This window comes from Bombina bombina, chromosome 3 (assembly GCF_027579735.1).
Source record: "Bombina bombina isolate aBomBom1 chromosome 3, aBomBom1.pri, whole genome shotgun sequence".
Classification (NCBI taxonomy): domain Eukaryota; kingdom Metazoa; phylum Chordata; class Amphibia; order Anura; family Bombinatoridae; genus Bombina; species Bombina bombina.
Window position 1 is genome coordinate 514,261,783 of NC_069501.1, and position 18,059 is coordinate 514,279,841.

Consider the following 18,059-nt stretch of genomic DNA (forward strand, 5'->3'; position numbering starts at 1 on the left):
CCCCAACAGGAAGTGCAAGAGGATCACCCAAGCAGAGCTGCTATATAGCTCCTCCCCTCTACGTCACACCCAGTCATTCGACCGAGAACCAAACGAGAAAGGAGAAACTATAGGGTGCAGTGGTGACTGGAGTATAATTTAAAATTTAGACCTGCCATAAAAAACAGGGCGGGCCGTGGACTGACTACACTACAGGAGAAAGGAATTTATCAGGTAAGCATAAATTATGTTTTCTCCTGTTAAGTGTAGTCAGTCCACGGGTCATCATTACTTATGGGATACCAATACCAAAGCTAAAGTACACGGATGACGGGAGGGACAGGCAGGATCTTTATACGGAAGGAACCACTGCCTGAAGAACCTTTCTCCCAAAAACAGCTTCCGAAGAAGCAAAAGTGTCAAATTTGTAAAATTTGAAAAAAGTATGAAGAGAAGACCAAGTTGCAGCCTTGCAAATCTGTTCAACAGAGGCCTCATTCTTAAAGGCCCAAGTGGAAGCCACAGCTCTAGTAGAATGAGCTGTAATCCTTTCAGGAGGTTGCTGTCCAGCAGTCTCATAGGCTAAACGTATTATGCTACGAAGCCAAAAGGATAGAGAGGTAGCAGATGCTTTTTGACCTCTCCTCTGACCAGAATAAACGACAAACAGGGAAGAAGTTTGGCGAAAATCTTTAGTTGCCTGTAAATAAAATTTCAGGGCACGGACTACGTCCAGATTGTGTAGAAGTCGTTCCTTCTTTGAAGAAGGGTTAGGGCACAATGATGGAACAACAATCTCTTGATTGATATTCTTGTTAGTAACTACCTTAGGTAAGAACCCAGGTTTAGTACGCAGAACTACCTTATCTGAATGAAAAATCAGATAAGGTGAATCACAATGTAAGGCTGATAACTCAGAGACTCTACGAGCCGAGGAAATAGCCATTAGAAACAGAACTTTCCAAGATAACAACTTGATATCAATGGAATGAAGGGGTTCAAACGGAACACCCTGTAAAACGTTAAGAACTAAGTTTAAGCTCCACGGTGGAGCTACAGTCTTAAACACAGGCTTAATCCTAGCCAAAGCCTGACAAAAAGCCTGAACGTCTGGAACTTCTGACAGACGTTTGTGTAAAAGGATGGACAGAGCTGAGATCTGTCCCTTTAAAGAACTTGCAGATAAACCCTTTTCTAAACCTTCTTGTAGAAAAGACAATATCCTAGGAATCCTAACCTTACTCCATGAGTAACTCTTGGATTCGCACCAGTGTAAGTATTTACGCCAAATCTTATGGTAAATCTTCCTGGTAACAGGTTTCCTAGCCTGTATTAAAGTATCGATTACTGACTCCGAAAATCCACGCTTTGATAAAATCAAGCATTCAATTTCCATGCAGTCAGCTTCAGAGAAATCAGATTTTGATGTTTGAAAGGACCCTGAATTAGAAGGTCCTGTCTCAGAGGCAGAGACCAAGGTGGACAGGATGACATGTCCACTAGATCTGCATACCAGGTCCTGCGTGGCCACGCAGGCGCTATTAGAATCACTGATGCTTTCTCCTGTTTGATCCTGGCAATCAACTGAGGAAGCATCGGGAAGGGTGGAAACACATAAGCCATCCTGAAGGTCCAAGGTGCTGTCAAAGCATCTACCAGGACCGCTCCCGGGTCCCTGGACCTGGACCCGTAGCAAGGAAGCTTGGCGTTCTGGCGAGACGCCATGAGATCCATATCTGGTTTGCCCCAACGTCGAAGTATTTGGGCAAAGACCTCCGGATGAAGTTCCCACTCCCCCGGATGAAAAGTCTGGCGACTTAGGAAATCCGCCTCCCAGTTCTCCACTCCTGGAATGTGGATCGCTGACAGGTGGCAAGAGTGAGACTCTGCCCAGCGAATTATCTTTGATACTTCCATCATCGCTAGGGAACTCCTTGTCCCTCCTTGATGGTTGATGTAAGCTACAGTCGTGATGTTGTCCGACTGAAACCTGATGAACCTCCGAGTTGTTAACTGAGGCCAAGCCAGAAGGGCATTGAGAACTGCTCTCAATTCCAGAATGTTTATTGGAAGGAGACTCTCCTCCTGAGTCCATGATCCCTGAGCCTTCAGGGAATTCCAGACAGCGCCCCAACCTAGTAGGCTGGCGTCTGTTGTTACAATTGTCCAGTTTGGCCTGCTGAAGGGCATTCCCCTGGACAGATGTGGCCGAGAAAGCCACCATAGAAGAGAATTTCTGGTCTCTTGATCCAGATTCAGAGTAGGGGACAAATCTGAGTAATCCCCATTCCACTGACTTAGCATGCACAATTGCAGCGGTCTGAGATGCAGGCGTGCAAAAGGAACTATGTCCATTGCCGCTACCATTAAGCCGATTACCTCCATGCATTGAGCCACTGACGGGTGTTGAATGGAATGAAGGACACGGCAGACATTTTGAAGCTTTGTTAACCTGTCTTCTGTTAGGTAAATCTTCATTTCTACAGAATCTATAAGAGTCCCCAAGAAGGGAACTCTTGTGAGTGGTAAGAGAGAACTCTTCTCTTCGTTCACTTTCCACCCATGCGACCTTAGAAATGCCAGTACTAACTCTGTATGAGACTTGGCAGTTTGAAAGCTTGACGCTTGAATCAGAATGTCGTCTAGGTACGGAGCCACCGAAATGCCTCGCGGTCTTAGTACCGCCAGAAGAGAGCCCAGAACCTTTGTGAAGATTCTTGGAGCCGTAGCCAACCCGAATGGAAGAGCTACAAACTGGTAATGCCTGTCTAGGAAGGCAAACCTTAGATACCGGTAATGTTCTTTGTGAATCGGTATGTGAAGGTAAGCATCCTTTAAATCCACTGTGGTCATGTACTGACCTCTTTGGATCATGGGTAAGATTGTCCGAATAGTTTCCATTTTGAATGATGGAACTCTTAGGAATTTGTTTAGGATCTTTAAATCCAAGATTGGTCTGAAGGTTCCCTCTTTCTTGGGAACCACGAACAGATTTGAGTAAAACCCTTGTCCGTGTTCCGACCGCGGAATCGGATGAATCACTCCCATTAGTAAAAGATCTTGTACACAGCGTAGAAACGCCTCTTTCTTTATCTGGTTTGTTGACAACCTTGAAAGATGAAATCTCCCTTTTGGGGGAGAAGCTTTGAAGTCCAGAAGATATCCCTGAGATATGATCTCTAACGCCCAGGGATCCTGGACATCTCTTGCCCAAGCCTGAGCGAAGAGAGAAAGTCTGCCCCCCACTAGATCCGTTCCCGGATCGGGGGCCCTTACTTCATGCTGTCTTAGGGGCAGCAGCAGGTTTTCTGGCCTGCTTGCCCTTGTTCCAGGTCTGGTTAGGTTTCCAGCCTTGTCTGTAGCGAGCAACAGCTCCTTCCTGTTTTGGAGCAGAGGAAGTTGATGCTGCTCCTGCCTTGAAGTTACGAAAGGCACGAAAATTAGACTGTCTAGCCTTAGGTTTGGCTCTGTCTTGAGGCAGGGCATGGCCTTTACCTCCTGTAATATCAGCGATAATTTCTTTCAAACCGGGCCCGAATAAAGTCTGCCCCTTGAAAGGTATGTTAAGTAATTTAGATTTAGAAGTAACATCAGCTGACCAGGATTTTAGCCACAGTGCTCTGCGTGCCTGAATGGCGAATCCGGAATTCTTAGCCGTAAGTTTAGTTAAATGTACTACGGCATCAGAAATAAATGAATTAGCTAGCTTAAGGGTTTTAAGCTTGTGTGAAATCTCATCTATTGGCGCTGAGTCAAGGGTCTCTTCCAGAGACTCAAACCAAAATGCAGCCGCAGCCGTGAAAGGCGCAATGCATGCAAGGGGTTGCAATATAAAACCTTGTTGAACAAACATTTTCTTAAGGTAACCCTCTAACTTTTTATCCATTGGATCTGAAAAAGCACAGCTATCCTCCACCGGGATAGTGGTACGCTTAGCTAAAGTAGAAACTGCTCCCTCCACCTTAGGGACCGTTTGCCATAAGTCCCGTGTGGTGGCGTCTATTGGAAACATTTTTCTGAATATAGGAGGGGGTGAGAAAGGCACACCGGGTCTATCCCACTCCTTAGTAACAATTTCAGTAAGTCTCTTAGGTATAGGAAAAACGTCAGTACTCGTCGGTACCGCAAAATATTTATCCAACCTACACATTTTCTCTGGGATTGCAACTGTGTTACAATCATTCAGAGCCGCTAATACCTCCCCTAGCAGTACACGGAGGTTTTCTAGCTTAAACTTAAAATTTGAAATGTCTGAATCCAGTCTATTTGGATCAGATCCGTCACCCGCAGAATGAAGCTCTCCGTCCTCATGTTCTGCAAATTGTGACGCAGTATCAGACATGGCCCTAGCATTATCAGCGCACTCTGTTCTCACCCCAGAGTGATCTCGCTTACCCCTAAGTTCTGGCAATTTAGACAAAACTTCAGTCATAACATTAGCCATGTCCTGTAGAGTGATTTGTAATGGCCGCCCTGATGTACTTGGCGTTACAATATCACGCACCTCCCGAGCGGGAGATGCAGGTACTGACACGTGAGGCAAGTTAGTCGGCATAACTTCCCCCTCGTTGTCTGGTGAATGATGTTCAACATGTACAGATTGATTTTTATTTAAAGTAGCATAAATGCAATTAGTACATAAATTTCTATTGGGCTCCACCTTGGCTTTTGCACATATAGCACAGAGAGATTCCTCTGAGTCAGACATGTTTAACAAACTAGCAATTAGACTAGCAAGCTTGGAAATACTTTTCAACTAAATTTACAAGCAATATGTAAAAACGTTACTGTGCCTTTAAGAAGCACAGAAAAAAACTATGACAGTTGAATAACAATGAACCGGATTAGTTATAAAAACCAAATTTACCGGTAAAAACCTAAATTTAGCAAAGGATTGCACTCATTAGCAATGGATGACTAACCCTTAATATCAGAAAAAACGTATAACAATTTAAAATATAAGCGTTTTTATCACAGTCAAAGCACAGTCTCACAGGTCTGCTGCGAGTGATTACCTCCCTCAAAATAAGTTTTGAAGACCCCTGAGCTCTGTGGAGACGTCCTGGATCATACAGGGAGAGAAGACAGACTTGTGACTGAATTTCTGATGCGTAGCAAAAGCGCCAAAATAGGCCCCTCCCACTCACACACAACAGTGAGGGAAGCTCAGTGAAACTGTTTTAATTTAAAATAAACGACAGCCATGTGGAAAATAACGCCCAAAACAATTTTTCACCAAGTACCTCAGATAATTAAACGATTTAACATGCCAGCAAACGTTTAAAATCTAATTTATGAAATGTCATTAAAAGCCTGCTGCTAGTCGTTCACACTGCAAGTTAGGCTAAAAGTTATATGCATACAGTATTATCCCAGTGAAGTGCCATTCCCCAGAATACTGAAGTGTAAACATACATACATATCAGCCTGATACCAGTTGCTACTACTGCATTTAAGGCTGTACTTACATTATATCGGTATTGGCAGTATTTTCTCAGTCAATTCCATTCCTTAGAAAATAATATACTGCAACATACCTCTTTGCAGGTGAACCTGCCCGATGTCCCCTGATCTGAAGTTTACCTCACTCCTCAGAATGGCCGAGAACAGCAAATGGATCTTAGTTACGTCCGCTAAGATCATACAAAACTCAGGTAGATTCTTCTTCAAATTCTGCCTGAGAAGAAAACAACACACTCCGGTGCCGTTTAAAATAACAAACTTTTGATTGAAGATATAAAAACTAAGTATAATCACCACAGTCCTCTCACACATCCTATCTATTAGTTGGGTGCAAGAGAATGACTGGGTGTGACGTAGAGGGGAGGAGCTATATAGCAGCTCTGCTTGGGTGATCCTCTTGCACTTCCTGTTGGGGAGGAGTTAATATCCCATAAGTAATGATGACCCGTGGACTGACTACACTTAACAGGAGAAATCCTTGCTATTGAACAGATGAAGAGTCCTTCTGATGTACATGAGCTGAGATAAATATTGGGCCCTGTGAATTATGTGGGCAGGTTCCTTCCAGATTTATCCACAGTACTGTACCCTATCACAGAGTTGTCCTTCACAGGAAGAAGCTTTTGCACAGGTCAAGTCCTTGCTGGGGTCTTTGACCCTTCTAAAAAGACTGTGGTTAGTGCTGATGCTAACAGTTATGGGCTAGGGGTCGCCCTCCTGCAGCTGAATAAGAACAAACTACAGCTCATCGCCTACTGTTCCCATACACTAATGGCTGTGTAGTCGAAATACGCCCAAATTGCGAAAGAGTGCCTGGCTGCAGTTTGGGCCTGTGAGAGCTTTCAGCGTTACCTAGTGGGTTTAGAGAAATTTAGTATGGAGACTGATCATAAACCGGTAGTGCCTCTAATCAACTCCTAAGATATTGACAAAACACCCCTAACATGACAGAGACTTCTGATGAGGCTGCTCAGGTTCAACGTTCAGGCAGTGCATGTGCCGAGGAAACAACTGGTAGTGGCAGATACACTTTCCAGGCTCCCACTGGCTGCTGCTGAAGAATCTTCAATGGAATCAGATGTGAAAGTGTAAGTAGATTCAGTTCTGGCATCCAAATCCATTTAGTCAGGAAAGCTAGAGCAAATAAGAAAGGAGACACATTTAGATACAGACTTTCAAGAAGTTATTAAGTACATAAAAGAAGATTGGCCCGAGAGCTGGGCAGCCTGGATGTCTTTAAGTTCTTATCAGCTAGAGAGATCGCAGCTCACGGAGCTGGTTGGTTTAGTGCTGTTCCAAGACTGCATTGTCATTCCTGTTAGCATGCGGCAGGAGATGTTAAGCAGGATTCAGGATGGCCACTTGGGCATTACAAAGTGCAGAGAAAGGGCAGCTACGGCGATATGGTGGCCTGGGATCAGTTCCAACATTGCAAGCCACGTGTCAAAATGTGCCTTTTGCTGGGAACGCCGGCCTACTCAGAGAAGGGAGCCCTTGATTTCTACCCCGCTGCCTGCAGACCCATGGCAGAAAAATAGCTGCAGATTTGTGCGAACTGCATGGGAAGAAGTAACTAGTCATGATTGACTACAATTCCAGGTATTTGGAGATTGCACCCTTGAATGAGATTACCAGTCAAGCCGTTATCACTCGTCTCAAGAGCTTGTTCGCCCGGTGGGGCATACCAATGGAGTTAGTGTGTGATAATGGAATGCAGTTTGCCTCCATGGAGTTCAGTTCTTTCTGCAGTGAATATGATTTTGTCCATTCTACGTCAAGTCCACATTACCCGCAGGCTAATGGAAAGGTCCTTAGAAGGGATGAAGAGACGAAAAGGGGTTACTGATTCTTCTACAATAGAAAACACTCTGTGAGGCCCTTGCATGAGCTGACTGTGGGCCAAAGTGTCAGCGTTAAACTGGATGATGAGAAGAAATGGAAGATGCCTGCTACGGTAATTGGACGCTCTGAACCAAGGACTTATGTAGTCCTTACTGATGGAGGGACAGTCAAACGTCGAAATAGAAGACATTTTCAGCCAGTACCTGAGAGTTTGGGACTGGATGTCTGAGAGCCATAGCCTCTGGGATCCCCTGTTTTATGAGGGGTGCCTTCCCCTCAGCAAGATCAGTGGGGATATTTCTTTGCTTCCAGCAGACTCTCAATCACCTTCTTCTGTATCAGAGGACAGTTCATGTAAAATGACGTCAAGTGGAAGAGTGGTGAAACTTCCAGCCCGCTATCGGGATTAGCACTAGTTAGAGAAGTGACCAGAATAATGGGCAGAATAATCCCATGGTCAATGTGGAGTAGTGTAGTCTACCCCGATGTCCAAGTCAGGATTGTATTTCTTGTTATTCATATATATTCTTTTATAACTTGTTATTTGTTATACACTAAACAAAACTATTTTTGTATGCTTCTTGTATACCTTGTTATTTGTTGTACTCTAAAAAAAAAATGCATGCTTTGTCCTTTGAAAAGGCGGAAGATGTGATGAGAGTGGGAGTGTGACATCACCGGATGGGGGCGTGGCTTATAGCTGTTATAGTCTGTGTCGCAGTTACTAAGTTAGATGTGTTGTGCAAGCTTTATTCTTCTATGATCTGCAATAAAATAGAGTTGTACCTTCTATGCTGTGTCCTGCATCTCATGACACCTGTGTAACTTTAGTCTAACTGTACTTACACTAAATGCCTCACACTGGAAAATCTCGCCACTAAAAAGGTGGCAAGACAACTGTGGTTGAAAACCTGTATCTAACCTGCAGGCAGCCCTTGCAATATATCGCACTACTGGTGATGTTTCCCAATTAAAATGCAGGTTATTCCAAAGAAACGCCCAGCTAACTTCCACTGAATGCCTACATCTACGTCATGTTTGCGGTCTACCTTGCTAAAAAAAAAAATCATATTTATGTCAATACATGTATTGTGTATATACAATGTTTCATGCATATGTATCCTGTTGTACAATGCAATGCTATGTATTTTAAGTATTGTAGTGATTTTAAACAACTGGCTGTGGGTTTTTTAAGCAATTATATTTCTTTTTCTTTATATAAATGTTATAAAAGACAATATCAGTGACTTTATAGTTTTACAAAACTGCATAATGTTTAACATTGCAAAGTTAAACAAATGCAGTTATGTAAAAATTTGAAGTTGCGACTATTGACTTATGATACATATATATGAATATTATTAAAAAAGAACACACAAAAACAGCAGTTTAAAATCAATACAGTGATTTTAAAAAATATGCATTATACAAGAAAATGCATATCAATAAAACATTGTATATAATGAAAAAAGAAAAGAAGCGGTCCCGATATCCAAAATATGTAAAAGAAAAACAGCTTTATTATTCAATTTAAAAATTCAACATGGATCACACAGTAGTGATAGGTTTTACGCGTTTTGGCCCAGTGCCATACTCATAAACCTAATTAGACACAGGTAAGTGTCTGTTTAAAAAGGATACAAACTTTATGACTATTGGTTGGTGTGTAACACACCCCTATTAACCATGTAAAGACAAATATACACACATAATAAGTCACTTAACAAAGCATTGACCTGATCAAGAGAAATTAAGTTCTATGAAAATATACCATGTTCTTAACAATAATCCAAAGATAAAAAAGATTTAAAAAAGATTTATAAAGTGCAATTTTGTATACAGTCCAAATAAGTTGATATAGTTCAACATACTATCTGGATAAGACCTGTAACTATAATGTATTTATATTTACACTTGAAAATCAAATATGCATTAAATTAATGTTCCTTATATTAAAGTTAAGAGCTTTAAATGTTACTGTGAATATTTAAAAGAAAGCTCAATTTCAAAATCTAGGGACTAGAGGGTATTTAATAACAGGTTTAGGTTGAACTCCTGTCCAGTGCCTCTGGACGTTTTCATTAGTAAATTTCTTTTAATGGTAGTAAGGGGTTATACAATAATGGGGTAATAAGTATGTTATTATAGATAATAATATCCTGACCACTATGTAATTACATTATAAAGTGCACCAGTGAGAGGAGAATAAAGTGCACCAGAGAGAAGAATAAAATGTATTTTTTGTATTTTTTGGCCAACAGGAGATGCACTGGACCAAAAACCACACCAAATTATTTCCAATGGTTAATAATGTCAAACTCAGAGTTAAATCCCTGAGGAACCTGAGTATTCAATTTCATGATCCAGTACACCTCCTGTTTAGCCAAGATCTGATCCTTATCACCACCTCTAGGGGGCAATTTTATGGTCTCAATGCCTCGCCATCTAAATGCTAAAGTATCTTTGCCGTGCACCTCAATGAAGTGCCGTGATAATGCTGAGCATGGCTTCTCATATTTGATATATCCTAAATGTTCTCTGATTCTGGTGCGGACTTCCCTGCTAGTCACTCCAACGTATTGTTTGGAGTGTGCCTGGCACTCAATGAGGTACACTATATAGGTACTGGAGCATTTGATGCACCCTCTGGATGCAAATTTTTGTGTAGTGGCACAAGAATAAAATTCTTTGCCTTCAGTGATAAAATCACATGCTTTGCATCTGTGATCCCCGCACTTGTAAGTGCCATTAACTTGCAACCAAGAGCCTTTGTTCTTTTGTTTGCAAGGTAGGAGGCTTGGAGACAACATGTTGCCTAGGGTCAGATTCTTTGAATAGACACACCTGAACCCCTTCTCCACTGTGGATTTTAGGTGTACATCACCCAAAAGGATGGGGAAATATTTTTGGATGATGTCACACACTTTTGAGAAATCTGAGGAATATTGTGTAATGAATGTGAGTGGTCTTTCCTCCCTATTCCCCCGTTTGAACGTTAAAGAGTTATTTTTTCCTTCCAGGGCCGTTTTCTTTGCTATGTTGTTAAGCAACTTTGATGGATATCCCCTGCTTTTGAGTCTTTGCTTGAGGAAATCACTGTCATTACTGCAGACCCTCCTAGCTCTCAGGAATTGACCCTTTACTATCCCCTTAAATACATGAGAGGGATGTCCACTCTTGTGGTGTAAGATCGTATTCCCTGAGATGGGTTTCCTGTATAATTTTTATAATCTTATGTGTTTCATTATCTCCTGTTAGAGTGACATCCAAAAAGTTGACTCTCTGCCTGTGCCACTCATAAGTAAACGTGAGGCCATGCCTGGCCTCACTGAGATGCCGAAAAAATGAAACAGCTTTATTCTCAGTAGATGACCAGATAAATATGAGGTCGTCAATGAAGCGGCGGTAAAAAACCACTTCTGCTCTGAGGGGGTTATCACCTCCATAGATGAAAAACGGTTCAAGCCAGCCCATAAACAAATTCGCATAAGAGGGGGCGAATTTAGCCCCCATGGCCGTGCCTTGCTTCTGGAGGTAAAACACCCCCTCAAAGCAGAAGTAGTTATGTTCAAGCAAATACTGAGTAATGCGTAAAAGATACGCTATGTGTTCAGTAGTTAAGTCAGCACTGGAAGTGAGGAAATATTCAATGGCATTTAACCCCATATTGTGGGGTATGCTGGAGTACAACGAAACCACATCTATGGTAAGCCAGCTGTAATGTGCATACCATTCGATGTCCTCCAGCATACCCAACACATGCGTTGTGTCACGAATATAGCTTGGCAAGGCCAGAACATGTGGCTGGAGTATTCCATCCAGCCAGTCACACAAAGGCTCAAGAAGTGAGCCTATCCCTGAAACAATGGGACGACCCTTGACATTAGTAAGGCTCTTGTGGACCTTAGGCAGATGGTGGAAGATGGGGATAATTGGACATTTCACATATAAGGAATCTGCTGTTTGTTGGTCCAATATTCCTAATTCTACCCCATCATCCAGCATCTGCCCAAGCTCATGTTGAAAACGTTTGGTGGGATTCTGATCTATAATGCCTACATCTACGTCATGTTTGCGGTCTACCTTGCTAAAAAAAAAAATCCTATTTATGTCAATACATGTATTGTGTATATACAATGTTTCATGTATATGTATCCTGTTGTACAATGCAATGCTATGTATTTTAAGTATTGTAGTGATTTTAAACAACTGGCTGTGGGTTTTTAAAGCAATTATATTTATTTTTCTTTAGATAAATATTATAAAAGACAATATCAGTGACTTTATAGTTTTACAAAACTGCATAATGTTTAACATTGCAAAGTTCATATATATGAATATTATTAAAAAAGAACACACAAAAAACAGAAGTTTAAAATCAATACAGTGCTTTAAAAAATATGCATTATACAAGAAAATGCATATCAATAAAAAATTGTATATAATGCGCCTCTAAACTATTAATCTGTTACACTATTAACCCCTAATCTGCCATAAACCCCATCGCTATTAGCCTCTAACCACCACACCCCCATCACAATCTGACATATCCCCCAAACCCTAACCTATTAACCCCCCATTGCAAACTACTCCTACACTACTTATCCCCCTAACAGCTAACCCTCCTAGCCTAAGACCCACTAAGTTACAAAAAATAAAAAAAATGCTATCATTACAAAAAAAGAAAAAAACACTACCAAAAATAAAAAACCACTACCAGTAAAAGCCTTATCCTAAAAATAAAGTCCCCTTAATAAAAAGTCCCCGATAAAAAAAAAAACAACCTATACTAAAACTAAAACCTACCTGAAAAGGGCATTTGTCGGGCAGTGCCCTAGTTGAAGTAATCACAGCTCTTTGCTTTGAAAAAAACATATACTAACACAAAAGTAACCCCACCTCCACAAAACAAAAAATATCTTTAAAAAAACTACTCTAAAAATTGCCCTAATAATGGCATTGATGATTTAGCTCTTTTGCACAATAAAAATCATCCCTATTCTAAAAAAGCCTATGTTAAGAAATGCCCTGAAAAGGGCATCAGTGATTAAGCTCTTGCAAACTAAAAAAAAAAAAAAAAAAAAAGAATTCTACACTAAACCCCAAATGTTTGTACTCACCAACTTGAAGGGTAACTTAGGGGGTCTTGGGGGTTAGCTGTTAGGGGGTTAAGTAGTTTAGGGGTAGTTTGCAGTGGGGTATTGCTGGTTAAGTAGTGTAGGGATTGTTTGCGGTTGGAATTAGCGGTTTGGGGGTCAAGTAGTGTAAGGGTCGTATTGGCTGTTAGGGGATTAAATAGTTTACGGACAATTTGCAGTGGGGGTTATGTTGTTTTAGGGCTTAATAGAAATGTTTATTAGTTTTGGGTGATATATTTAAATGGGTTCCTTTACTATACATCACAATGGAGGCGATGCAGACAGCACCACAACCCATTACGATGTATAGTAAAATGCCTCTCGAAGATGCTGCCTTTACAGTAGTTTTGAGCTTGATCATTTAGAATATTTTGCCAGCTTTCTCAACATAGCAATTGATCCCTTTTCAATATGTTGCCACTTTTTGGAACTTTCGATCATTGGGGCCTCAGTCAGGAGGGTTCTGGTGTCTTATGTGTTGTATTAAGCTGTCTTTATTTACTTTATAGTTATAAATACCATCCACATTTCTGGTTTCACATACAAATTTGTTTGTATGTAAATTCAATAAAGAACGTTCTTCGGGGGAATGTGTGATTCAAAATGGGATGGAAGTTAAGTGGAATTGTGCAATAAGAATTAAGAAATAAATATTGATGTAATATTTAAAAAAAAAAACAACATTTTTGACTATTGCTAATTTTTGAGCACCCACCTTTTCATTGTCCTGTGGGGGATTTTGCTGCATCAAACATCTTCTTTCTACCTTCCATGCCAGACATTGCTTCTACATTTTTACGCCAGTCGCTGACTTCTACTGGACGCTCCTAGATAGTGAGATGACCACGATCAGTTATAGACATTTGAAGCTATTAGAAATAGTCAGTTAACTCATTCAACAGCACATACATATTGAGGCCTATTTATCAAATGTCTGTCGGACCTGATCCGACAGTGCGGATCAGGTCCGACAGACATCGCTGAATGTGGAGAGCAATACGCTCTACATATTCAGCATTGCACCAGCAGCTCTTGTGAGCTGCTGGTGCAACACCGCCCCCTGCAGACTTGCGGCCACCAACCCGATTGTACTTGATCGGGTTGAATTGTGGCGATCTCTGTCCCCCTCTTCAGAGCAGGCGGACAGGGTTATGGAGCAGCGGTCCTATTTATGTCAATACATGTATTGTGTATATACAATGTTTCATGTATATGTATCCTGTTGTACAATGCAATGCTATGTATTTTAAGTACATAGCTGCTTCATAACTGCTGTTTCTGGCGAGTCTGAAGACTCGCAAGAAACACGGGACCTCAAGCTCCATTCAGAGCTTGATAAATGGGCCTCATAGACTTTACTGCACATAGGTTTTTTTAGTACTAGAAGAAAAATGTCACAACATTGTGATGTATCAAAGGTGGTGTGAAGCCTGATGCTTATCAGTGTAGGACTGAATAATCAACCAAAAAGGTAACTTCCTGAATACAAAACTAAACAGGGGAACTCGGGCAGTGAAGCTTCCATCCCACACCGTACTGCTGATATTTTATTTAGGGACATGAGGGGCGCGGGAGTGGGTGGGTCCACTACATCATGCTATAGGGAAGCCCAAAATTTAAAATAAAACCTGCGTCATTGAGGGGGAAGGAGGGAGGTAGGGGCAATGAATGAGGGGGATCCTATGTGGTATTCGTTGCCATAAAGGGATCTGGGAGGGGGAGGGTATTGATGGGGGCAGCTACACTATAGAAAAAAAATTGCCTAATTTGCAGCAAACTGGGTACTGGCAAGACAGCTGCCAGTACCTAAGATGGTGGCAAATAGGTAGAGGGGGAGGGTTCGAAGCTGTTTGGTGGGATCAGGGAGATTGGGAGCTAAGGGGGGATCCAACACTGCAGATTTTTTTTAAAAAAAAATATATATTAAAAAAAAGTGTTTTATTTTAGTACTGGCAGACTTTCTGCCAGTACTTAAGATGGCAGTGACAATTGTGGGGTGGGAGAGGGAAGAAAGCTGTTTAAAAGGGGTCAGGGAGGGATCAGGGGGTGGGATGTGTCAGGTGGGAGGGTAACCTATACACTGAAGCTAAAATTACGCCTACAAGCTACCTAATTAACCCCTTCACTGCTGGGCATAATACAAGTGTGGTGCGCAGCGGCATTTAGTAGCCTTTTAATTACCAAAAAGCAATGCCAAAGCCATATACAGTATGTCTGCTATTTCTGAACACATTTGATCACATTTGGCGGTAAAATGGTGGCATGAAATATACCAAAATGGGCCTAGATCAGCTCTGGTCTTTTGGCTAAAATGTCCGGTACTTAAGGGGTTAAACTCCAAATAGGCTAAAAACAAATAGAAAGCGGATCAGAGTAGCTGGCTATTAAGATATAAAAATGGACAACTAAAAGATTTAAAATGGCATCCCTTAAATAGCTGTGGATCTTACTGGTCAAAGCTATCTGAGATGATATTTGAATGTTTAAAATAGGGAATGTTACCATAGAAAACAGTCTGGGTCCAGTCATCTATAGTAGTGTTTCTCAACCGCTGTCCTCAAGTACCTTTTAACAGGTCAGGTTTTTATTATAGCTGAAGTAGAGCACAGGTGAAATAATCAGTAAAATTGGTGAGAGCAGGGTAGTAACCATGGTTACTGATCATCTGATTATTTCACTTGTGCTCTAGTACAGCTATAATGAAAACCTGACTGGTTGTTTTTTTTATAAAGGTAGTTTTTACCTTGAGAACAGTGTGTCTCAAGGTTTTTTTCTTTCGTGATTCAGATAGAGCATGCAATTTTAAGCAACTTTCTAATTTACTCCTATTATACATTTTTATTTGTTCTCTCATTTGTTTATTGGTGGATGAATGTATCCACCAATCAGCAAGAACAACCCAGGTTGTTCACCAAAAATGGTCCGGAATCTAAACTTACATTCTTGCTTTTCAAATAAAGATACCAAGAGAATGAAGAACATTTGCTAATAGGAGTAAATTAGAAAGTTGCTTAAAATTGCATACTCTATCTGAATCACAAAAGAAAACAATTGGGTTCAGTGTCCCTTTAAGTTTGTGAAGGGGAAGTACATTACAATAAAAAAAAAATCAATCTCAAAATCATGTAAAATAAATAAATTAAATGATTGAAAAATTGAAACTTAAATATGCAGTGAAAATTGTATTGTTTGATTGTTGTGCCAAAAATTGTATTTTATTGAAATTTTTTAATTCAAATTGAAATTATGTAGAAGAAAAACTATTTAAGGTAGAAATCGCAATAAAACTATACTGCACATGCAAAACCCATGGTGAAATTCATATTTATAATACAAAATTCAAAGCGTATTGTTTTTCTTATAAAATTAAAGTTCCCCTTTTCTGCTAGTGGTCTTAGTAGGGGCGTTCCATGGGTGTGACTGAAATTTCTCTGTGAGGGCCGGTGTATTCTTTAACCCCTTAATGACCAACATACCCTGTTTGTCGCATGGTTGTTAAGGGGTTTCCTAGCGCAGCTTTGCCGGAAGCATGCAGATATAGTGCGGTCTTGCTGACATCAGCCAGACCTGCGCTATAAACAAGCCTGATAAGAGGGCTTGTTTAACCACCCCCAGCGTCACACAGGGTAAGTCGGTGGTCATCAAGGGGTTAAATGTTTCGCTCCTGCAGAATTTGCAGGTTTATCTTGCAAACTGAAAGGTAACGAGATTGTGTCAAAATAACCAAACACTTATTACTCTAAAAAGGAAACAAACCAAGAAGTGGTATTAACCGCGCATTGGAACTAGCAATACCTCTTCTGGTTCTTGAAGAATGCTCAGCTGCTGATAATCAATGCATTGAAAAATAAAAGTTGTAAAATAATTTAACACTGTCATTTTGCACAATTTACAAGGTTATAAAAATCAAGAGTAGTTCAGGAATATACTTCTGGAAAAGCCTGATGGAAATTATGTTCCTCGTCTTCTTTGCTCTAAACAATTAGTGACAGATATAAACAAGTAGGTTTTCTGAGCAACCAATCAATGTGAAGAATATTGCAGGTTTAGGTAAATTTCACTATACTTTGATTTTTTTTTAGGTAAAATCTTTAATTATGCATAGTGAAAAAAAACTAGCGTATACTGTTATTATTTATCGCTTTTTCCTCTATAAAACCGTGAGTTTTCCAATTCTGAGAATAGGAAGTCCACACTACAAACTACACTCGTCTAACCTTGCTACATATCTACTTCTTATTGACTACATCGTATACAATAAGATATTGCAAAACAATGTAACTTTTGCTAACAAAACAAAATGACAGTAGAAAGCCTGGTCTACTTTCGTAACAAGTTCCGGAATGGTTCCTCCAAATAAGGAAAGTGTGGGCTTTCAAAAATAATTAGAGCAAACATTGTGACAATGTATTCAGAAAGTTTACACACTTAGCTGATAAGTTACTCTAGTTCAATTACAAGTTGTTTATGTGCCTTTTCGAATGATGAAAAGAATTCCAGCCTCTCTAGACAGGTGAAGTGCAGGGGCTTCAATCTGCTTGCTCGGACTAGTTAAGGATTATTGTAAACCGCCAGCTCAGAGCTGATATATGGGTAATGAAACAACGGTCTGATGACAGCTGCTACTTAATTATAGGCTGCAGGTTCTCTGATGTGAGCCTGCACGGTAAGGCGCTCCAAAGCTGCAGCTTGATAAATGGAGCTCTTAGTTACATCTAGGGAGGGGACGGTTTTGCTTGAAAAGTAAAGAAGGTATTTGGATAACCAGGTTGGCCTTAAAAAACCTAGAAACACCTCACGCACAATACCTTGTCAATAGAGTACAAAGCCATCACACGTGCCTAAAACATGACTGATCGACCCATTGAAAACTTACACTTGTCATTTTCTGATTCATACAAATAAGCACGTTGTTAACTCTGATACACACCTAGCTCACAAACCTAATCATCACTCACATAAATAAATATTAATCAGAAATGTAGCTGTTGTATACATGCCCTAAGCATTATAGACACCTTGTTTGTTATAATGAAAAACATGCAAACTCGCACACACATTTCATTTATTATGTTTTACATCAGAGTCTATCATACAGACACAAAAACAAGGTCACCTTTTCTGTGTCCTCCTTCTTGACAGATTTTAGATTGGCACGCAGGTCCATGGATACTTTATGCTTGGATCCCAGTAAAGCGCGTAGCATGGCATCTGCAGAAACTCTCACCCTGCGCAGAGCTGGCCTCTTAAACTTCCCACGCAAGTCAAGAACCTTCATCCTCAAATCTTGAATCTGTTGGGTACAGCTGGTCACAAAATGTTAACCTAACATACACATTAACAATAACAGTCTACCCCTCACATTGGCAAAATGCTAGTTTGCCATGATATAAATAATGGCAAAACCTAAACCTTCTTTGCACATGGTAATGTACTTCTATTATAAGATTTTCTTTGTTTACTTGTTATCCTTTGTTGAAAAGCAGGAAGATTTATCATGCCCAGTATGCACCTGTTTCTGCGCAAGGCTTCAGGCTCACTGGAAACAGGAGTTAAGAAGCAGCAGTCTTAAGACTGCTGATCCTTAACTCATTCTCCACCTCTGAGGCAGTGGACAGCAATCCGCCCAATCGGATA

The 18,059-nt window shown here is 40.6% G+C and overlaps 1 protein-coding gene across 1 annotated transcript in view; it reads right to left on the bottom strand.

Moving 5' to 3' along the window:
* The window catches only part of TNNI1 (troponin I1, slow skeletal type), a 64,937-nt gene that overhangs the window by 34,926 nt on the left and 11,952 nt on the right, over positions 1–18,059 (bottom strand). Inside the window, exons 5-6 of the mRNA XM_053706921.1 lie at positions 17,539–17,715; positions 13,138–13,249 (exon numbers count right to left, since the gene is read on the bottom strand). Of these exons, the coding sequence (XP_053562896.1) occupies positions 13,142–13,249; positions 17,539–17,715 (285 nt within the window). The 3' untranslated portion in view covers positions 13,138–13,141. The remainder of the gene's footprint in view (positions 1–13,137; positions 13,250–17,538; positions 17,716–18,059) is intronic.